Raw genomic sequence first — 23142 nt, forward strand, 5'->3', positions numbered from 1 at the left:
TGGGAAATAGTCTCGGCAATTATCTCTTATCATTGGGTGCCATTACTCATTATTTTTATTTTAACGAATGCAAATGGATTCCAGATCCAGGCTTTAGGCATTTCCATACCAAGTGATTAGATGATCAGTAACCACAGCCAGGATATTGGGCGCATTTTCGATACATTTACATGACATTCAGGGTCATTGAATTTTAGGGAGTTGGAACTGCTGCCATTGGCCGATAACAACGTTGTAAACATCGCTTACAAATCTCGATTTTATCTTAATATATAGCATTGCTGAACAATGACAATCGCTTGTAACTAATCATTGAAGTTGAACAAATGAACTTTTGATACATACACAATTAAAACCGCATTAGAATGTTGGGATTGAGTGCGAACACAGGTTTTTTTATATGTTTCCTGAGTAACATGCATTCCATTTATCTACTTTTATTCGGCAGTTACCTATTCTGGAGTGTCGTGAGTGAGATGCTGTTCCACTATATTCCTTGAAACCCATATATTTATATGTATGGCATTTTCCAGCTAAGTGAACCCAGCATCGTCTACAAACTGAAAAACATCGAGTGCTCCACAGTGCCTGGATTCTCCGCGAACGCTTCGTGCCACATAAGAGCAAAAAATTGGAACAAGGCGACGGCTGAAATGGATGTTTATCTGCTGAGGACTTTGTACAATATAACAGTGAGTTTGGCGGACTTATCTGATTACTCCACTAATCAAATAATCTTTAGATCCGATTTCAGATCCTCAAGAAGGACTACAGCAACCAGTTCCAGCCGTTTCTCGTGGACGTCCTAATAAACATGTGCGACGCACTATCCAGGCGTAACTTTTTACCATATGGCTTGATCATTCTGAAAATTAGCAGGACGTTCTCGAACTTCAATCACTCCTGTCCATATCACGGCCATTTAGTGGCACGCGGCGCCTACTTGAACGAATCCTTCTTGCCCAACGTTTTCCCCCTAGGTTTCTACAAATTAAATATTACGATAATGGAAAACTACATAACTGCACCGAGCGCACATGTTGGGGGTATTGTCTGGTACGTCCAGGTCATGCAGGCAATCCAGCCGAAAAAGAAACCCAACAGAGACCTCTACTGAGGCCAACAAAAAGCGCAAAACTAAATGAATGCCTAATGATTTATTGCTTTAAATTTTTAAAATTGTATTTTTATTGTTTATAATAAATATATATATATGTATACGTAAATATTAGCTTTAGAATTTGTATTATACATTATGTAGGCTACTCGAGTTGCTTTATTTGTAGCTTTTCCGCTTCGTTATTAGTTACAGTATATCTTACAGAAGTGCAACTCAGTTTTGCTTATTTGTCTTAGAGTACGTACTACGAGCTATTTTAAATCATTGTCTTCCATCGGTTAAAGTATCTCATCTTAAATTATCTTAACCTGGTTTCGCTTAGCCTAATGTGTGTATGGTAACTGCATTCTTGGGCCGTTGGGTTCGCAAGAACGGGTTAAAAAAATACTTTAGTCTAAAGTATGGGTCGGTGCTATGCTTGAATTCCTATTTGTGTACGAATGGCATAACAAGATTGCAAATAAAATATAATATATATATATATATATATATATACGTAAAGAATTTACAACATGGCAATAGAAAGTGTAATGACAAAGGTTGCGGCTTACACGAATGGGAATAGTTAACAAAAATAAATAAATAAATCGAGAACTTATCGAATAAATACTACATGAAATACGTTGCATAGTCGCTCTAGCTGTCTATCTCTCATTATGCAAGGAACAAATTATATTTATAAGTATATTTCTTGAGAACGCTCCCGATAGTTACAAAAGTGAGCTATCCTTTTCATCGAAACGGAAACGTTCTCGTAAAACTAAATTACGCTAAACATATTCTGCCCGCACTGTAGGCAGGTGAAATAGTTACAACTGGTTTGGGGTGTGTGTCTCGTGTTTTTCACTTAAACATTTAAAATTTAGCTTAGGCGTAGAAATTATTTTAATTTACGATGCTCTTAAGTTTGCCGTGAACCGAATGCATTTGATTCCGCCTCAAATCCATTCGCGTGTGTGTGCTTTTCTGTGTGTTGAACAACATTTGATTTATATTCTTGTAGGCATTTGGTTTTTGAGTAAAAAAATAAATTTCGTATGCACATCCAACAGTGTGGTAATATCAATGAGTTAGCTTGGCTTATGTTTGAGTTAATATTCCTTCCATTTCATTCGTTTCTTTACAGCAAACGCTCCTGCTGCATTTCTCCCCGCATTTTGGTGGCCAAATGTGACGATTTTTGAAGTATTCTAAAACCCTAAAAACATTTGGACGTTGCCGACGGCACAGAGCTGCGTTCCCAGCTTTGCGCCATGGGCAAACGAATCTGCGCGGAACAGTTTTGAGATTTCTAAAAGAAGTATGTGGTCGGCATTATGGTGGCACTGTTCAAAAATCGACCCATTTGGCCACCCATTAGCCCCTACGCGGCGAACAACTGAGCAGCAGCAGCAGCGGCAGCCTGTTGCTGTTGTTGCTGCTGCTGCTGTTGCTGCTGCTGCTGTTGGGGAGTTGTGGCCAGGATGGGAATGGCCGTGCCGTCGGCGGTCAGGATCAGGGTCTGCGTGGGCTGTGGCGCCGATGTGGCCTGAGCCTGCGACGCCTGTTCGGTGGCCAGGGCCACGTTGCCCGGCAACGCAATCAGCTGCTGCTGACCCGCCTTGCTGGGATGCGGCACCTGGGTGGCGGCGATTATGCTGCCATCGGCCGACTGCAACAGGATGGTGTTGGCCGGCAGGTTGAAGCAGGTCACGGTGCCGTTGGAGGCCACCGTCTGCAGCTGAAGCGGAGGCGGTTGTGGGGCCAGCAGCATGGCGGTGCCAGTCGTTGTGGCGGTCGCATTGTTCGTGCTGCTCAGATCGAGGCCATTGGCTGTTGTCGCCTCTTGCAACTCCGGCTGCTCCTGGCTGGGCTCCTCGTCGATGATCTCCTCGACCAGGTCGTCCTCGTTGAGCTCCTCGATGATGTCGTCGTCATTTTCTATGTAGCCGGAAGCCTCAACGCCGGAGCTAACCAAATTGACCACACCCGGCGGCGAGGGTGTGGGTGTGGGCATGGCCAGGTAGTTCTCCCCCGATTTGGCCGTCACGGCCGTACCCTTGGGTATGCGGAACTTTCGCAGGATCTGGGCAGTAGAGGAGGAGAGCCCGGACAAGGCAACTGCATCCTCATCCATGTCCTCGTCGAGCTCATCGTCCTCGGCCAACATCTCCTCCTCGACCACTGGCTGCTGTTCCACAGGTGCTGCTTCCGGGGCGACGATAACTTGGCGCTGATTGCGATTGGTTGCATTGACGCGCACCAATGTAACGCCGCCGCCGCTGCCTCCGCTTGCATTTCCGATTCCGGCCTTGGTGTTGCCATTAAGAATGCTGAGCTGCGGCTGCTTTGCGGCACCACGAGCGGCCAGCAGAATGACTGGTGTCTTCTTGGCCGCCGGCTTGAGGCCATTGCTCGCACTGCTGCTCACCACGGTGGATGCATTGTTGCTAGTGGCTCCGTTGCTGCTGTTGCCGCCGCTGCTGCTGCTGCTGTTTTTTATGGGAGGAAGGATTGCATTAGTCGCATTTCTTGTGGTTGGCGGCACATGGGACTGGGCAGGGGGATTGGGCATGGGAGAAGTTCGGCTCGATTGGGTCACAAAGTCAGCGAACTTGTCGACGAAACTGCTGCCGCGGCCCCTGCTGCTGCGGCTGGAGATGCTGTTGCTGCAACGTGTGCTGCTGTCGCCAAGGCGAGCACGGGCATTAGCCTGCTTGACGATGATTTCTTCGTAGTAAATGCGATACGCTTCCACTTGTCGGCGCTGCGAATCATCTTGTGTGGTGTTATTGATCTGACTCTGAATCCGATTCTGATTCGGATTCGAATTCGGACTTGGATTGGTGATGGTGTTCTGGGTTCTGTGGTTGTTGCTGGGTGTGGTGTTGTATGGCCGCTTAAACATTTGTTTCTGGTGGTTGTCGTGTTTAGAAGAACCTGTTGTTGTTGTTGATGATGATGTTGATGTGGTTGTTGTGTCGCATGATTATGAATTTTTGTGTGCAAATCATAGGGAATAACACAAAAACACAAACAACAGACGAACGTAAAATGTTGTCGGGTGAAAAAGAAAAAATAAAAACAATTTGATTAGCATATTTGCTGATTTTTCATTTCAATTTGTGTTAGTTTCGATCGTTTCGACTCCTTTCATTTAATTTAGATGTTAGATATGCTTAAATCAAAGTCAATTTTGGTTAGTAAATGATAAGGGCTCTTATGACTGATAGCTTAAATGGATCGAATGTGGATGTGTGGATGGATCAGAGAGTGTTGCTCCCGGATGGTCAGTGGTCAGTAGAATGACGTCTCAGATACTTTCACCCCATGTACACAAAAGTATCTGAGCAGTGGGGTTCCCATTTTTCCGGGTCTTAGGATGCAGTTTACCCAAAGGGACATGGTTTAGTACCAAAACAGAAAAGTATTATGCAAAACAAAATGGAACACAAGAAAATAAGGCGAATAAACAAAAGTACACATACCTTTCACTAATTGTCCAATATTTTTTATATGTTTAATTTATTTTTTATGTTTCTTGGAGATCATTATTTGCTTGTTTCTTTCGAATATTGGTAGTTGCTCGTTGCTGCTCTTGCACACGCACACACAACAAGTGACGATGGAATAGTGAATGAATCAATGAATAAGGCGAGACGAGACGAGATCTCCTCAAGCAACCGACTATTATGAGTATGTTATGTGTCGGATGTAAGTACACGAATGCTTCGCTAAGTTAGTTTGGTGGATTACTATTTATATGCTTGGCCGCTGATCAGGGCAAACATTGAAAATGGCTTCCATTTGCGTTGCTTTCGATTGGGAATTACGGTTGGGTGGTATTCACTTATAAACTCGATTCGTTTAGCTATCGTATTCATTGCGAACTCGGTGTTGAGTCTTGTATTCGTTAAATAGAATTTTTGGTACTTTGGCTGCAGCTTTCTGTGTGGATCGTTTTATTCAGAGAGCTAATAGCACTGCCTCTGATATATCGTAGCTATAGTTAGAAAGCATTTTTTTTTGTTTTTTTGATTGGTATTTGATTGTTGGGTTGTTGATTTGATTGATTGATTGTTTGATTGATTGATTGGTTGGTTGTTGGATTGGTTGTGTACATAAAATAAAACAAGAGAAAAGAAAGAAAAAGAACAAAATTGCATTGAAGTATAAAACGTATTTGAACACAAGTATTTTTCGAAACAAAAAGGGGTGTTCGAATTGGTTATTGTGATTAATTCAGGGGATTAATATTGGGTAATATTCGATGGCATATCAATTTTACAAGGAAGCAACAACAAGCCACACAAGGAACAGTCTATTTAAAATAGAGTGCGATACCTCAGTGGGTTTATGATTGGTAAATAAATAAATAAATGCACAAACTTCAATTCATACGACTAAATTACCAACTGAAAAACTCGGTTAAAGACTACTAAGTAATATAAATACGTAATAAATAAAGATGTACATAATCGATGATTACAAAATAAGATATGCATAATCCTAATTTAAAACTAAACAAGTCATACTTAATGTATCCCCCATTCCCCTGATGTTTAGTTTTCGTGTTTTGCAGGCGGCCATCGGGTGTTTAGTGTTTTTTTTTCGTATAGTTACACCGTCGATTCGCGATTCAAAATACGTGAAAGAAAGATCGGAGTCGCAGTCGCAAGTAAAGGGGTTACGGTGGCAGAGATAGCAATATGGATAGAGTTTTAGATACAGGTACAGATACAGAGATATAGTACAGATACAGATACAGAGCGGCAATCTAATCGAGCGCGTTACACTAAGAGAAAAGTCGAGCAGACAAGGGGTTGGGAGTGGGCAATAGTGGGCATGGTTAGTTGGAAAGAGCGTTTACCTAATTTCTTTGGTTTCCAGCAGCGACGAGGTGTTCACATCGTTTACCGCATTGATCATCGAGGTGGGCGAGAAGGGCAGGTGGTACATGGAGGCGGTGTCCAGGGTGTAGGCGTCGCCGCCCTTGAGCAGCAGCTCGTTCTTCAGCTCCATGAACTGCTGGTGCGGATTGTGATGCGTGGCGAAGGGCTGTTGCTGCAGTAGTTGCGTCTGCTGGTGATGCTGCTGCTGCTGGTGGTGGTGGTGCTGCTGCTGGTGGTGCTGCTGGTGCTGGGTCTGCGCGTCCAACGCGTTCGCATTCAGCGTGGGCTGCGCTCCGGCGTGCGTCGTGAAGGTGTACTGCGAGTAGGGACACAGGTCGCCCAGCTCGGCCGTCTCCAGCTTGGGTTGGAAGTTCTGGAGGCCGTCGGGCGTCAGGATCTGATAGCTCTGAACCGTGCCGATCACGTGCTGCTGCTGCTGTTGTTGCTGCTGCTGCTGCTCGGTCGACGTCGGTGTGGCCGCCGTCGTGGAGCTCAAATAGGTAACGTTGTCCAGCTCGTAGTGAGGCTGCTGTTGCGCCTGGCCGGCGGGCTGCTGCGCTGGCTGTTGTTGCTGCTGCTGCGTCGTCTGATATGTGGCCGTGGTCTGTTGGCGCTGAGCCTGCGGCGCCGTCGTGTATATCGCCTGGGTTCCGTCCAGCTGCAGGGGCACCAGGTTGCCGGCTTGATCCTGGATCATGATGCTCTGGCCGTGCAGCTGCTGTTGCAGCAGCGCCTGCTGCAGTTCCAGTTGGTTCGAGTAGATCAACGTTGTGGTGGGCGCCGCCGGCTGACCATTCGGCGTGGCTGGTCCTCGCTGCAGTCCCACGGAGCTGGTGGCGCCTGGATTAGCCAGTGCCAGCTGTGCGCCTCCAGGCAGGATCATGCCGCTGAAGTCTAGCGAGGGTAGCGTCTGCAGCTGATGTTGCGGTTGCGATGGCGTCGAGGGAGCCAGCGTTGTGATGCTGTGCTGCATCTGTTGCTGCTGCTGCTGCTGCTGGGAGTGACTCACGCTGACTGGCGCCATGGTCAGAGACTCCCCATTTTGCACGTCGTCCAGAACACTGTCGATCTGCGCCAGCCGCTTCTTGGCCGGCGTACTGCCATCCTTCGTCTTGCGGACGCGCGGAGTGCGAGCGGTACGCGCCCGCTTAGCCGGCGGACCGTCAGCCTTCAGCGGCGTCGTGGTGGCCGATGGCGGCATGGGAACGTCGCCGTGCTTGTCCTTTTTATGCATCTTCATCTTGTCTGGACGCGAGAACTCCTTATTACAGATGGGGCAGGCGAATATCTTGCGGTTTTGGCCCTCGTGAAAGAGGTAGGCGTGTCGCTGGAAGCTGTACTTGTTCTTAAACGTCTTGAAAATATCGTTCTTGGCGCAGACCAGGCAGTAGGCCACGCCGTCGATGATATGCTCGTAGCGGGCAATGTCCAGGCCACGTACACTCATCTTCTCCAGGTACTCGCCCTGCTCGTCGTCGGCGATTACGCGCGTCTTGCGTTTGCGCTTCTGCTTCGCGGCCGCCGCCGATCCCGATTTGGGCACCATTGAGGATATCACCGTGTTGCCTGAACCCGTCTGCTCCTGGTTGATCGTGTAGCTGGTCGTGCCAGCTGCCAACTCCGCCGCCTCGGCCTCCACCTCGGCCTTGATCACCTGGTACTCCTCATACTCATGCTCCTGCTCCGCATCGTGCTCGTTTTCCGGATCGTGTTCGAGGCTCTGCTCCTCGTACTTCACATGCAGCAGGCCGTTCTCATCGTCGTCCTCCTCGTCGCCGACGACTCCGTGCTGGGGATCGTACTTGATTATGTCAGCGGCCACGGCACTGCTGCCGTTGCTCAGGCAATCGCTGCTGCCGGGCTCGCTTTTGAGGACATGATACTCCTCGTACGTGCTTCCGTCGAATTCGATGATCGTGCCGTCCGTGTTGACCAGGGCAGTGGTGGTCGTGGTAGCGGGTGCGTTGGCCTGCGACACGGGAACGGGCGTTGGTGCGGCAGAACTGACCGCTGGCATTCCGCCGTTGTAGTTCTCGAACACTATGGTGGTTGGGGTTTGTCCATCTTCGCCGGTGGTGGTGATATAGTGGTAGTGCTGCTGCTGTTGTTGCTGCTGCTGCTGTTGTTGTTGCTGCTGTGTGGCGGCAATTGTATCCACTCCGTTGGTGTTGGCGTTCGTATGCAGGATGGAGGACGAACTAATAGTTGTGACCACATTGTCTTTTGTTTATATATATTTTGAAAATACATATTTGGTTTGGTTCATAAAAGATGTGTTTGAATGTAATATTTGCATAAATCAATAAATCAATTCGTAATTGAAATCGAAATCAATCAACAATTCACTCAAATCAGGTTCGCATAAAACAAATGTTGTGCAAAATTAAAGCTACTTGCGGCCAACAGCAAAAACGCAAATGCCACAGATGCAGTGCATCTGCTGCATTTACGGGCGGGCTTCTTTATCGAATCGATTGGATACGGCAATACAGGACATATAGATAGAAAGTGAGTGAATTGGTTTTTGTTTGTCGGTAGAATTTGTGTTTACTTAGATCTACATTACAGCAATCGTAATCGTAACTCTGGTACAGTACTCGCAACTCAATACGTACTAAATAAAGTTAAATAAATAATCGACTTCGGTAACTGAGGTGGTGGTAACAGGTGGACAGAGCAGAGGATGAAACTGGTGTGTGTGTGGCCAACGTTGGACAGACTCCTCCTTCTCCTTTGCTTGCGGGGGAGCAGGAGGAGCTGGCAACGGATTGTGTTTGTGTTCTGTCCAAAGAGTGGGAAACAATAAGTGAGAGGCAGAAGACGGGAAAGTGTCGTTGCTAAAAGTAACTAAATCATAAACGCAAATCTAAAAATTATAAACTCAATTTTCAAAATTTGGCGCGCAAGTGCTGCCAAGAGTCAGCGCGCGCATGGGCAGCACTGATGCTCTCATTGAACTCACAGCTTGGGCGCCAAAGTTTGAACTGCAGAACCTTAAACTAGCTAATAAAGTAAAATAATACGTGATCGACAATTGTTTTTGAGCCTTTTTCGACGCGTTACTGTTTTGCACGGAGCTCCCTCCCTCGGTTGAAATGAATTGTGCACTTATTTATGTGATATTTCCAATACTCTCGACAAATCGAGAAAAGACAGGACACAGACCTGGGAAAGGGTGTCGCATATTAAAGACGAGCATGTAGTGTGTGGAGCAGTTGAAAGCGGTTGTTGTTATTAATTGGGCGATGCGATTGGAGTTCGATTTATTGAGATAGGTCGGTAATGGTTAATTGATTTCATTGCCTTTTTATTTCGTTTATATTCTTTTTTATTTCGTTATTCTTTTTTTTTTTTGGGAGGGGCAAAGGTGTGACAAGAACACGGAACACAAATGGAAGTCAAATTCAATGTTTGTTCTCATTCTAAACGTTCTCCCTTTAGTGGCGCGTTTGAATTTTGGCACAAAAAGTTGTTAACTCAAAATGCATTTTGAATTTGGAATGTCAGGATGATATCGATTGGATGACATGGATGTGCGACAACATTTACAATTGATTGGATTCGAATTTGGCCAATTCGGTTGACGGTCAAAATTATAATTGTGTGAGTGCGTTTGTATTTACAATGAGAGCGGTTAGTGGTAATAGCTTCAACTTAAACACCAAATACGAGTACAAGAGGGTTAGGTTAAACCATACACAAAGACTACAACCAACAAACAAATTAACTAACGTAAAGCGAACAAATTCAAGTTAGACACTTACCGGCAACACTAGTTGCAACATTCTGTTGCTGCTGCTGTTGTTGCTGCTGCTGCGGACTACTGGCCGTAGTTTGATATGAAGCCGTGGCGGCAGTCACGGCATGTCCATTTGCATCACAGAGTATTTCATTTTGCAGCTGATAGACATTTCCATCCGTGCTCGCATATTGCTGCTGCTGCTGTGGAATGCCATTCAGGGTATTGGCCGCGGGCAACATGTTGACGTAGACAATCTGTTGCTGCTGCCCTTGACTAGACTTGGATGTGGATGCTTCTGCGGCTGCCGTTGCTCCTCCTGTTGCTGCACTCGTTTGACTTAGTTTTGGTATCTTGCCCTCAAATTTACGCGATTGTTGCATAAACTGCAGCGACTGTTGATCCTTTTTGGCATCTGAAAAACGTCAATCGACAGAGTTTAGTACTTGATCTGGTAAGGATTTTAGCTGTCTGTGATTAAATGCGGTTGATACGGTTACTGTTGGTGTAAACACACAGATACACACACACACACATGTGGACTCGGGGGTTTTTCTGGATAGGAGGCATTGCGATTGGGTGGAATGAGGATGAGTAGTCAAAGCGAAAGAGCAAGTGAAGCAGATTCTGGGGGCGGCAAAACAAGAGGAACGGATTCGGCCCAGACAGCACCAACACCTTGGATTCGGTTTAGTAAAACAGTTTTGGTTTTCGGTTAGTTTTTAGCATAGACTTAAAAGCGTGATCGTATATTTCTCTGACGCACTCTTACACATAGATAGAACGATTTATTTGTACATTAAACGCAAATCAAAAACGATGAACGATACATGTGAAACGGCTTAAAACATTGTCAATTTGGTTAGAACAAAAAACTACTGGGAAATTTGGAATGATTGCTGCGAAAGAAGGGACATTGGGGCATTGGGTTAGAGAATTTGGATGGCTTGGAGGTGGACAGGTGGAGCTGTGATTATGGGGATGCTGTGGTGCAGTGGCTGCCTAAGCTGCTGCTCTCACCTCCTCCGCCATCTGCTGGTGGTGTTGTGGTTGTGGCTACTGATGTTTTTCCAGCGACCACGGCGGATGTCGGTGTTTTTACGGCAGTTGATGCAGAACTGACCGCCGGTGGCGTGGTACTTGGATCCTTTTTCCGCCGCGCAGGAGTCTTTCGGGGGACGCCGTTTGCCTTGCCACGCCTTGCGCCCCTCGACGTCGAGGAAGTGGAGGACGCTGGCGATATGGAACGGTCGTCCTTGGTGCGCGGACTACGGCCGCGATTGTTTCGCGAGTTATTCTTGCGCTTGGACGCGAGCCAATCGTCGTCATAGTCGGCATCATAGCGACGCTTCTGCTTGCGCCGCTTAAAGTCCTCCTCCTCATCATCATCTTCTGTCAACAAGCAAAAGGGGAAGACAAAGAACAGATGCGAAAAAGGAAATATATTATAGTTAAGCTGGGGAAAGGGGAAGATCGTTTTGAAGGGCACCTGCTGGCCCACACACCTGTGCCGTCGTCAATGTACTCAAGCAGCTCTTGCTTGGTCTTCAGATTCGCCGGACTCTGTAGACTCATGGCATCCTCGTTGGGAAAATCAGCCTCATCCGTGGCCAGATCGCCCGTGTCCAGCGTCAGCACGCTCTCCTTCAGCATGGCCTTGACGTCGTCTGGCACGTTGGGATTCTGCTGGATTTCATCCAGGTCCAGATCGGGATTACGCTCTTTGAAACTCTTGGCCTTGGTAGGATTGCATTGCTTTTTCATTCTGCGGAGGAGCAGGAGATAGGAATAAGACTCGCTGGTAGCCCTAAGTAGCGCAAGGAAACCTACTTTTTATCACACAGCAAGACATCGAGGTGTGGTGGCAGGGGTGCTGCACTGAGCACCCCGTTCGGCGGATCCTCCGGATGCCGCCCCACGTCACGCCCCTCCATCCACAGATCGTAGCGATCGCTTTGGAAGCGCTTGACAAATGTGTCCATCGAGATCTTGACCATGTCGTTGCTGCAGGTGCACTGCACCGCCCGCTTGCCGTACTCGATCCAGCGCTCCATGGCAAAGTTGGTGGACTCGGCACAGTTGAAACCGTGATTGAAGCCGGCATGGTAACCGAACGGAAACGTGATCATGATCTCGCCCGCCTCCTGCGTGATCTGCAAGAGCCGGATTTAGTACGGCCACTAGGGAGAGGATTACTACCGATAAACGCACCTTACTGACGGGCACGTCATGTTGCTTGAGAATCTGTGGTGAAATCAACGTCATCTTGTGGCGCAAATATGCGTTGCAATTCTTGTAACTGGCCGGAAAGTACTGGTTGGCCACCTTCTCCAGTTTGCGACCACATTCCGGCGGCACCACATACCACGTCTTTGGCGCCCCAAAGTGCAAGTAATTGATGGAATAGAGATCCATGTCCTCCGTGTGCCATGCAAAGGTTGTCTTCCACATGCCAAAGTACAAGTAGGCTGTGTTCACGCCGTCTATCTGGATGTTATAATCCTTGTTGACATAGTCAAGAATAGTGCCCAGCCGGTTGATGTTCCAGCTCTGCAACGGCAAAGGCAAAGGCAACGAATCATCATCTAATGCCCGAACCTAAACCCTAACCCTAGCCAACTTACATCCTGGTCGGTGTCTGTGATGCTTCCGCTGACATCTGCCCCATAAATGGGCGCCACATATGTTATGTTCTTCCAGTACTTGCGCTCCAGATCCTCAAAGTCAAAGTGTTTGGGTGTGGCATAACGCTCGGTGCTGGCCAACTCGCTAAACTGCTTTACTGTGAGTGGCTTTTTCTGTATGTTTATCTGCTGGTAGTAGCCTTGTTTGCCGGTAACCACCTGGCAAATGGGCGCCGGAATCGTGACATTCAGAGCATCGAGATCAGCGTACCCACTGCGACGGGGCACCCATTCCGGCGGAGGCACCACCTTGGCCAGACCGGCTTTGTGGGCACCCTGTGACTCCATGTAGGCCACGTACTTGGGGAAGTCCTTGAACTCCTCCCAAGTGGGTCGGAAGACCTTGATGCGTGGCACCTCTGACATTTTCATCTTCGTCTCTGTTTTTCTATTTTTCTTTTTCAATTCCGACCTGTTGTCAGACACTTCTTTTACAGCTAGGTTGCTTCGATCTGGAACTGTGATAGAAGCAGCATTAAAACTCCGTACTCCTGTGCACGGCCCATTAATCCCGGGCAGATGCCATTCATGGACAGCCCGTCTGCCTGCCCCGTTGCTAAGCGCTCAGCGATCGGATCGCTTGAGATCGGCATTCTGGCTGGCAGTCACAAAACAAACAGAGAAGGAGTGCTGAGGGAACAGCTGCAACTTTTCGAGGTTTTCTTTTTTTTAATGGGCGCGGCAGCTACAACAGCAGGCAGGCAGGCAGGACGACTGGCAGGAGAATAGAGGCTGGCAGGATATGCAGTTACCGTTTCCCCCGCCCCTGTCATTCGAGTGGTTTTCCTCATGCGCCAGCCGGACCCGCAATAACCCATAGGAACCCATAAAAAGTGCAATGATCGTTCGTTTGATAACCTTACTAACTACGAGGAAATATTGTAAATTGAATAAGTATATCAGATATCATGCAGAACCGGCTGAAATGTTGGGAGTTAAAGGAATAAGCGGTAGTATGGAAATTATGTATGTTGCCTGAAAATGGTAAATTCAATTTATTTCTTACCACACTTTATTTTGATTAAATATTAAATGCTTAAAAGGGTGTTCCAATTGAATTAGGCTGATATATCGATAATGGTGATAAATGTAAACAAAAAGTTGAAAAGTTCAGATATTCGAAAATATAATATTAAAAAAATATTAAACATAAATAATATTAAACATTCGTAAACATACGAAATATATTTAAACGATCCCCGCATGATTAGGATAACTTAAAAAATACTTATCTCATATGACGCTTTTTCTTCTCACTATCACTTTATTAGGGTAATTATGATGATTATTCGTTAAAATTATTTAAGACTAGTGCTCAAAACTATTTTGTTTACAAAATGTAATAATAGATACCAAATGATACTTGTGTTTAATTGATGAGTGTAAAACGTAAATAAAACAAAAGTACATGAGTCATGCGTGATTGAAAAATTTCTCTGTGTGTATTTCTGTATACGATAAGCCTCCCAAAAAACAGAACACAATAAATCAAGATGAAGGGGATAATTAATTATTGAGCCCCAGGATGAACCGTTATTCCCGTAGCAAGTCATTTATAGGGATTGAAAACACCCAATAAGCAAATGACACAAATCCGGCGACATCTTTTCCCAGTCAATACCAATACCAATTGTTTTTCCGTTTGTTTTTCCTATTTTCCGTACAAGCAGACTGGTAGCTCTGCAGGCCAGAGGAACAGCAAGGATAACGATAACGAGGACAACGCTGTGCGAGACATCCCAGAGCACTAGATGAAAATTTACGCAATTTTTCGACCACGTAGAAAACTGTACCACCACCCGAGAATTTCAGAGAGCGAGAAGACCAAAACCGAACGAGAGCGGAGAGCCGACGATGTTGGGGAAGGGGAGGGGTAACGGGATAACTGAGAGGGGGGAGCTGACGAGTGCGCAAAACTATTTGCTAGTTAACAAGGAGAGAGCAAACATGGTGGGAAGAGCGAGTGAGCGAGCAGGATACACTCGCTACAGAGGAAATTCGACATGGGCGAGTCGCACTGCAGCGAGTGCGTATGCATGTGTATATGTGTGTTAACGAATATGTGAGTGTGTTTGTGAAAGGACGAAATTCGGAACTCACTTGTGATGTGCTTTGATGGGTTTTTTTTTAGTTCTGCTTCTCTAGTTTATTCGATGTTCTCCATGCGTAAATCCCAACAAAATGCCAAAAGTACTTTTATGACTATATGAGCAACTCCAACTGGATGTGACTGAAGTTTTGGATGCTGCTGCGTTGCCTTTGTTTGAAGTGATTTGTAGTTTATTGCACATTATTTTTTGTGTATTTGCATATGAAACTTCTGCTTCTGCTTTAACTAACTGTAACTAATTTGCACAATTTGATGTTTTATACTATACACTTGAGCACTATTTTCTGGGTTTTGCAATTCTTGTAGAATGATTTAGCTTTGGTATTATTTTATGTTATCCTGCAACATCTGATGGCGTCGTTGTTTTGCGTTTTACACAGTCTTCGACTTTATGGCTGCTGCTCTCTCTCTTCGAGGATATATTTATATATATATGTATATTAATGTGGATGGCTAACTGGCACTCACGACGGGCGCGACATGTCTGAGCGGTCTGAGTGGCAAGCGTCGACTGAACGCCAGTTCGATGCCAGGACGATGGCGACGCAGGCGTCGAAAGAACTCGCTCTTCGCTCGCACTCACACACATACACACACACACACAGCAAGCACGCAACACAGACACGCTCACGCACACACAGTCGCGCCGCACAAGAGCGTTGTCCTTTTAATGCGAATGCTCTGGTCAAAGCATAATGCGAAAGGAAAATTGGTGTAGAGCAAGAGGGAGACGTCGCAAACAAGTTTGACAGGATAATTGTGGATAGGGAAATGCAAGCCGTGTGGAAAACTGGCAGTTTTTATCGCTCCTCCTTTTTCCTCTATCCATTCGTGGATCGAACAATGCCTTTTTCCTGCTCTTTAGTTTCATTGCGAAAAGCAAATGTGGCGAAAGGAAAAATGCATTCGCCATCGCGAATCCATTCGCACATTCTCTCTTTCTCGGCATGTCAGTAAGCAGTCAGAGAAATCGCAAAGGACTTAATCCTCATTATGCATTGTCCTGGCACGGATTTCAGATTTTGGCGAAGATCTAATCTAGGACTTAGTGATCCCGGATCGCCAGTGATCGTTCGTAGGTAAACGACAGATACAGAGGCTAGAGGTTGAGGATCCACTTGAGACGGGTCGCAAGGAATCTCGCACTTGAGACGGCTTCGTGTGTCTCGAACTCCATAATTGCATATTTTTATAATAATTGCAAAACCAACAAATAGCGTTCAGAGCAATTGCTCGTTTGTCATAATTGTTTGTTTACGTTTATGCTAACCAATTTCAATTTATTGCTTCCTATACAGTGTATACAAGATTTTCGTTCGATTTTCCGTTTTTAAAGTGTAGGAAACTGCATTACCTTTTACAAGATAATTTAAGCTTGATCCTGTGAACTCCGTTTGTAGATATTTTTACCATTTCAAGCCGATCGCATTATATGTTTTAAATCATACCGTCCTTAACTATATTTACCAATCATTTCGGTAATAAGAAAATGTCGTATTGTTAAAACTGTTAAGGACATTAATTTCCCCAAAGCGTAAAAGCATAATTTAGTAAATCCCCTAATAATGTTCAATTTAACGGCATTTGCGCTTGGCGAATACAAATAAGCACATCTGCAACTGCAGCGAGCAATTACGTGATAGCGTTTCGATAACAAGGTTTCTTGCATCCTGTGTGCAGAAAACCCATACAAAAACCGACGCAAAATAATAAAACCGGACGGGGAGCGAAGGAGAGGAACAAAAAAAGGAAACCGGGCTGAGTAATTACAGCAGCTTGAAACGGCGAAAGGAATGCCGCGTGGTAGTATAATTTACAACATGTCATTAGCCCGGCGACGCCTATGGGAAAATGGAGCTTGGGGAAGAGGCTAACGGTAGGATCAAAGCGTGACCAGAGCACAAAAGAACGGCCACACTGCACGGCAGGACTTGAAACGAAAGAAACAAAAAGTGGCGGGGTGTCCACCAAGGATCCTGTCCTCTAAACTTGTCCAAAGCAACTCAGGCATAACCCAGAGAGAGCAGCAGAGAGACAGAGAGAGGACGAGCGGAAAAGGACTAAAGAGAGAGAGCTTGCAGCCAAGCAGCGAGAATGACCAGGCGGCGGCTTCAACTTCCGGCAGGAATGGCTCACACACACACATACTAACAGTGCAGTTGTGTACACAATGTGGTCATTGACTGAACGGTAAAAAGCGAAAACAGGAACCAACAGCAGCAGCAGCAACAACAACAACTGCCGATGACGTCGTCGATGAAGAACACACGGAGAACCGCCATAATGCGCGTCCCCTTTTTCCACATTCCCACCGCGCCCCTCTCCACTCCACACCACTCCGCCTGTCATTTTATATTCCATTTTACAAACGCACACACACGCACACACATTCGTCCTGTGCCTCGTGTGATTTCACAAGGCATTTCTCCAGCTCAATTTCTCACAAAATTTCAATTCGAGCTCGGCGGCTTCGCCTCAGCTGCGACAACAGCTACAAGATTATTTATGCTTTTTTCTATGCTTGTTCCTGCCGCTCGTTGTTGTTGTAGTTGTAGCTGCTGTAGTTGTTCCTGCTGCCAGTTGGCTGTTTATATCCTTTTGTGACGCTAAGCACGCGCGACGAAGCCGCACAGTGGGATTTTTACATTTGTAATTAGTTGATAAACCGAAAGAAATAGTTGGACACATTTATTTTCCTTTTAAAATCGAATGATTAAAAGTCTTTCTAGGTAATCTCATTCTTAACTAATTTGCTTGTATTCTTCACCATATTTTACTGCCTAAAATATGTGGAAATGCATATATTTGGATAAAACAAATTAAACTAGCTATTATAATTTTGTTGAGGCAGTTGCCAGAAGGTATGCAACGATTGTTACAAGCTTTGGAGCTTTACTGGTAATGATTTGAAGGCTACGAGTAGCTTAAAGGACTTAAAATTAAAGACATCCCACTGTGCGGCGAGGACAGGCATCGACCGAAAAGCAAAGCACGCGTCCCCTTTTCGAAGTTTTCCTTTTGTTGTCCTTTATCTCAATTGCACAACTGTTTGGCTTTGGCTCGTTTCTCTGCCTTTGCCGCTGGCCTTTGTTTTGTTTTCATGCTTTTCGTTCGTTACATTTTGTGATTCTGCTGCGTGTGTGTATTCCTGGTGTCTAGTGCTCCTGCGAGTCCTTTTTTTTGAGCAGACGCCCAGCTACATTCGTCCTGGCGTCCATTCTTTCGGTTATTGTTGTTGTTGTGCTGTTATTGTGTGCTAAGTGAATAGAAAGCGCAGAGGAAGGAGCAAGAAGGAGCAGAATTCGAATTCGATGACAAGTTTCCCGTTGCAGGCTTTCCGCGCACACTCGCTGCTCTCTCTCCCTATCTCTATTTCACTCTTCTATTTCGCTCTCTAAGCTGCAGCACGCCCAGCAGCTGCCAATCTAATTAATTCTCCTTTTTCTCGCCGTCGTTCGTCTAGTGCTCGACACTTTTCGCATCCCAAGTCTTATTGGTCAACAAAATGGCGGCCATGTGGAACAGAAAGCGCAAGGATATACGGCTAAGTATATGTATGTGTGCATATTACATGTGGAGCAAAAAGCGTCAGGATGTATGACTAAGGATATGTATATATACTCCGAGGAAAAGCGAAAACTTTTGAAGTTGGCCGTGCCCGTGTCCGTGCTCAAGTGGCCACTTCGTTATCCTGCGAAGGGAAAGTCGATCGGAGCAGGATGTGCGCACCAGGACCTTAGTCGCGCCAGACAGACACACATTTTATGCTCCGCATTCAGATCTGTGGCATTGCAACATATAGAACGGGGCCAAGGTAGAATAGAATGCAAAGGCAAATTCAAAGGACACCTAATTGTGGTTTAAAGCATAAGTAGAGATGCTAAAGAATTTACATTTGATTATAAAATTCATATATATGCGATCCATTTAAATCCAAATTTGTGTATTAAATAAGCCAAATGGACTTGAAATGACCCTTATTGCATAAATAATAGCAAGGAATTGAATCCTGTCATACGTCAAATTCAGAACAAACCAATAAGTAAATTGGGGAAGCCACAACCTTTCCCAACACCAATTGTTTCTAACCACTTAACCCCCTCACTGTACAGTGAAATACCCTTAGTTGGATGTGTAAGGATCGCATCGCACCACCCACCGGCCACCAGTGCATCACAACCACCCGGCGGGGAGGCGACCTGTTGAGTTGACAACTTGTTCGCACTTCATCCACTCGGAACCACCACACCTGACCTACGGACGGGATCTTTGCCAAAAGCACCACCTAGTCGGTCCGGGGGTATGTTTATTATGCTTTATGAATGGGAGCGGGAGCGGATGCTCCTTGCTCTGCCTTAACTACCACCGACCACCGCGGATTCGCTCTGTTTTGGTCTCAATTGGTATGGTTTGGGTTTTTTTTTGGTTGGGAAAACCCCTAAATGTGACGTCGAAGACGTTGTGTGGATGGATGACATGCCGGCACACGCCACCATATCAGCCGTAACCGTATCCGTTCCGTAGGTGGTGGGTTCGGAGGCACATGACCAAGAGCAAGAGCGGATACGGTCGGTGCCGGTGTCTCTGCTGGGGTTGCTTGCGTTTGTTTACATTTTGGGGGGTTTTCCCAACGTCCTTGCACCTACGAGAAGGCCGTGCGGTTCGATGTGGTGCGTGCGTGTGAGCGGAACCACCCCATGCGCCATGTGGCCCAGAGCAAGTGCGCCAATGTAGGTCGGTGGTTGCTCTGGCTCGGGCTCTTGCCCTGGTGGTGATTCCAAAAATATGCCCAGACGTGTCTAAGGGTTACTGCCACTGCCGCTGTCACAGTTTCGCTTTTTGTTTATAAACATTGCGCCAAACAGCTGATTTTTGGCCATCCCCCAAAAGACAGTGTCCCACATTCCGCTCCACACAACCCCAGCACCCTTTCTCCACCCACAAAAATAAGGGGAAACCCGTCACTCTGCAAGGATAAAGTGTGCTCCAGGCGGAATATACTGCATCACCTGCATGCCGAGTCCTTAGTCGAACCGCTCTCCTCGTTCAGGACAGCTGGCTCGCTGGCTGGCTGGGTGGCACAGCGGCAGACCGACCTTTTTGGAACCGACAGATGTATGTCGATGTCGGCCGTAAAATGCAATGGTCGCTCGTGGGCAGGCAGTCCAACGAAATGCAGCCGGCCCTGAGGTATTGAGGCATTGAGCAGGACCGAGCTGAAAGGACGATGGCTCCGAAGGGATCGAGAGTGAGCCTACATACGTAGCTGGCCTGCTGTTGCATTGATTACTTCACGGACGGAACAGCAGCGGAGCGGTCGTTAACATCTGGTCCGCTTTGCCCTGCTCATCGTTCATCGATCCTCGCCGTGGCATGTGCCACGAACCAAAGGACATCTGCCAGCTGCACAAATGGGCCCCCAACAATTCTATCTAGTCCCTCTGGTATATTTTCAGTTTTTCAGCACGGCAGTGCGCTCTTTTTGCGAGCAGGGAGCGCGAAAAGCTAATTAAACAAGAAATATAGGGCGATTCCAACTCGTTTTTGATGAATGACATCCTTTGTCCTGCTGCAGTTGCAAGGCAGTTACAATTTTTTTTGCGGTGACACCAATAAACACAAAGAAAAGTACCTTTTTCGGGGTAATGATAATAAATCAATCCTAACAGCCTTACTTTAGAAATGAAGTCATTTTCTCTAAATTCACACAAACCAATCCTACTTTTCAAACCTGTGTATGTTACTATATCCAGCCGAATATCCTGGGAATTATTTTTCTTATATCAAACCCCCAAACTGATGATGATGAAGTTTGTTAGCAAAGCTGATATGCTGGCTCCATGCCCAGCTGCTTCTCCAGCATCAGCATTTGGATCGGCATCAGCTGCCCGACCCCACAGGATGCATTTTTCCAATGCCCAAAGAGCCAGCATAAAAAACCTGCAGCAAGCGCAGACGAAACAGCTTTCCGAAAAATGAACTCTCCCAGCTGTAACTGGACACCGAAACCAGTAGGGATATGGCTGGGCATGGGAGTGGGGCTAGGGATATAAGGTCGAGTACAGGAAGAGGGGAACGATGAGTGCCCCAACCGGGAAGAGTTTCGAGTTGCGTTCTGAACAACTGGCAGGCTGGGTAAGAAAACCGGTATGTGAGCGGCGAAAGGACACGACTGCGATCGAAGGCGATTACATTGAATTTACGAGGAACAAGAGGTGGTGAAAAGAGTCAGACAGAACTGTTACACAATTCGAGACTTCCGATTGGGACTGTCGTCAAAAAGGAAGTGCTAAATGTCGCTAAAAAAATCACGGCTTCCCCGTCGGTCTAAAGTCTGTCCTGTTCCAGTGGCAGCTGCATTTTGCCACGATGTATGCGCAGGCGTACATTGAACCTAGTCCTTTTAGCTGGATGAGGCAGGTAAGAAGACCCAGACAGGACGGCAGATGTTCCTCTTTGCCAGTCCCTTTTGACGCAGGTTAGTTGCTGCCTCCAGAAGAGTTGATTTCGTTATCCTGTGGGCACGTCAAAGGCTTGTCAAACATTTGTTTACCTTTGTTTGCTTAGAAGAAGTCATTGAACGGCGGAGCAAGGTTCTATAAAACCGCAGCTGCCTTCTATATAAAGACTTCAAAGGCAGCTCAAAAATGCTTAGAGCCTCAGTTCGATCTAACAATTGGCGTTGTAAAATGTAGTCCGGTTCATTGATAAGAAGGTTAATTGGTGCACATTCCTCTATGAATTTACATTAAAAAAAGTATTCTAAAGGTGTATAAGTTTTAAATGCAAGTTTGATCACCAATCGGATCAGCCATGTCCGAATTTTCGTTTTTACACAAACTAGCCCCAAATATTTTAAAACTATTTGCTCCAAATTTTCCAGAAGATCTTTCTGTTGCAAGTAGTTACTTAGTGGTAAAGTCCAAATAGAAGGGAATGTAATATATGTGAGTTACATAAAAATGATCGGGAATTACAAAGAGACCAAATTAAAGCTTTATTATCATTGTTTCTTATGTTAAAAAGCAACGAAAAAGTTTAGACTTCTTTGTATTTTATCATATTCTGAGTTACGGAAAAAAAGAATTAGAGAAACGATCGGAAAAGTAATCTTATAGTGATAGGAAAGCAATTATAGCTTCGGAAATTTTTAAGTCCTTTTTACACTGGAAAATATATATTTGTTGGAGTGCTAACTTTTTTTTATGGATCTGGAAACTAATATAATGTCCCAGTATATCTGTGAGAACACTATTAAAAAAACGCGTGAAACTTCGTCAAAATCATTCCAACTTTAATGGCAACTATGCTACTCTAATTTCTATTTTAAAAGCCAGTCCAAGTTTTTAAAAAGGGTTGTCAGATTTTCCTTAACTGTTAGCTATAAATAAAATTTCCATGTTATTTGTTGACATCTGTTATTGCACGGTTGCACTTTAATAATAATCTAGCTGGTTTTAAATGACTATTTCTTTGAAATTGAATAATGTGGTGTTAGGTATATATATTTATGTTTTAATGTGTAAACACTCCTAGAAACCCGACCTCGACCGTGCATCACAGTCATTGGGAAAGGAACCGCACCGGACTGGCGAGCTACTCAAGTTAATGGAATTAATTCGCGTCCAAGCGTTCCAGTAAAAAACGGACGGAACGCTGTGGGTGGTTGGGAGGCAGCCCCAGTTGTCGAATTGAAAAATCGATTTTGCACGGCGGACTCGCTGCTGCGAATCGCCAATTGGGAATCAGTGCACTTTCTGGCTGGGAAACTCACCCGTTGGATATGACGCTGATGCTGCTCTCCTCCTCCCCGCGCACTCATCCAGCTCCTGGTTTTTCACCTGGGACACCTGGTTTTTCGCGAATTCCTTGCAAAGCGCGCTGCTGGTTGAAACGAAATCGGGGAATCGGGAATCGAGGAATCGCAATCGGCGTACGTGACCGAGAAAAGGTGCTCGTTCACAATGGACGCAGACGCAGTTTATTTACAATAGATTATCTTTGCGTTGCACATGTCTGTGGGTGTGTTGTTGTTGCTGTGTTGCTAAATCTATTGTTTCTCGGTCTCGTGGACGACCAGAACGGCCCTGCTATCGCTGCACGGCAATAGTTCTTAAGATTTATATAAATTTGGCAGGAATCCGTTCTTATAAGAAGATGATTCTTATAAGAAGATGGCTACTTATCAGACGCTTCCTCTGCAGTCCAATGGACACACACTCGAATGGGAGCACTTACACTAAACGCAATAGTTTGTCATTTTATTGGGTGGTACACTGTGATAGAATTTACCGATCTCTGGTGTACGTCCCATTTCACATTTCACAAAGGGACAACACAAATTACAATAGCTTATGAATTTATTTTTCGCAAAAATCTTCCCATACAAAAACACCAAAAACACGACTGTAAATGTGACCAGATTGCAGCGATAACGCAATCTTATTCTTGAGCAGGCCTATCGAATTCCGACAATGCTGTCAAACTGAACTTATATTAAAAAAAGCCAGTTAAGGAATAAAAACAATTTTTTGGAATTTCTTGACAATTTAAGTTTTGATTGCGGAATTCGTAAGCTATTGCAGATTTTTTATCTAATTTAAATCTTTCACATACTG

At 45.6% G+C, this 23142-nt stretch overlaps 2 protein-coding genes across 14 annotated transcripts; one reads left to right on the plus strand and one right to left on the minus strand.

Annotated features, from left to right (window-relative positions):
* Positions 1 to 34: 34 nt before the first annotated feature.
* On the plus strand, positions 35 to 1616 carry LOC6608949. Its single transcript, XM_032716380.1, has 2 exons — positions 35 to 692; positions 743 to 1616. The coding sequence occupies exons 1-2, from the start codon at positions 516 to 518 to the stop codon at positions 1115 to 1117; spliced, it is 552 nt and encodes a 183-aa protein (XP_032572271.1). The 5' UTR covers positions 35 to 515; the 3' UTR covers positions 1118 to 1616.
* LOC6608952 (probable lysine-specific demethylase 4B) lies at positions 1157 to 22935 on the minus strand. Of its 13 annotated transcripts, none has more exons than XM_032716372.1 (9): positions 22817 to 22935; positions 12355 to 12872; positions 11942 to 12280; positions 11561 to 11883; positions 11236 to 11495; positions 10751 to 11122; positions 9756 to 10145; positions 5970 to 8211; positions 1157 to 3591 (listed from the first exon to the last, which is right to left on the minus strand). In XM_032716372.1, the coding sequence occupies exons 1-9, from the start codon at positions 22836 to 22838 to the stop codon at positions 2484 to 2486; spliced, it is 5574 nt and encodes a 1857-aa protein (XP_032572263.1). In that variant the 5' UTR covers positions 22839 to 22935; the 3' UTR covers positions 1157 to 2483. The 13 variants fall into 13 exon arrangements, with proteins under 13 accessions (XP_032572263.1, XP_032572261.1, XP_032572260.1 ...); XM_032716370.1 differs by having other exon boundaries at positions 22763 to 22851; XM_032716369.1 differs by lacking the exon at positions 22817 to 22935 and adding an exon at positions 22299 to 22765.
* Between the last annotated feature and the right edge of the window lie 207 nt (positions 22936 to 23142).

The sequence above is a fragment of the Drosophila sechellia genome, chromosome 2R, assembly GCF_004382195.2.
Source record: "Drosophila sechellia strain sech25 chromosome 2R, ASM438219v1, whole genome shotgun sequence".
NCBI lineage: Eukaryota > Metazoa > Arthropoda > Insecta > Diptera > Drosophilidae > Drosophila > Drosophila sechellia.

Coding starts and splice junctions, on each gene's coding strand:
- LOC6608949 (XM_032716380.1), top strand. CDS start 516: ATGTATGGCATTTTCCAGCTAAGTGAACCCAGCATCGTCTACAAACTG. Junction 693..742: donor GGACTTTGTACAATATAACA/GTGAGTTTGGCG, acceptor AATAATCTTTAG/ATCCGATTTCAGATCCTCAA.
- LOC6608952 (XM_032716372.1), bottom strand. CDS start 22,838: ATGGGACGTACACCAGAGATCG. Junction 11,884..11,941: donor ATGACGTGCCCGTCAGTAAG/GTGCGTTTATCG, acceptor CGGCTCTTGCAG/ATCACGCAGGAGGCGGGCGA. Junction 3,592..5,969: donor CTGGAAACCAAAGAAATTAG/GTAAACGCTCTT, acceptor CATAAAAAACAG/CAGCAGCAGCAGCGGCGGCA.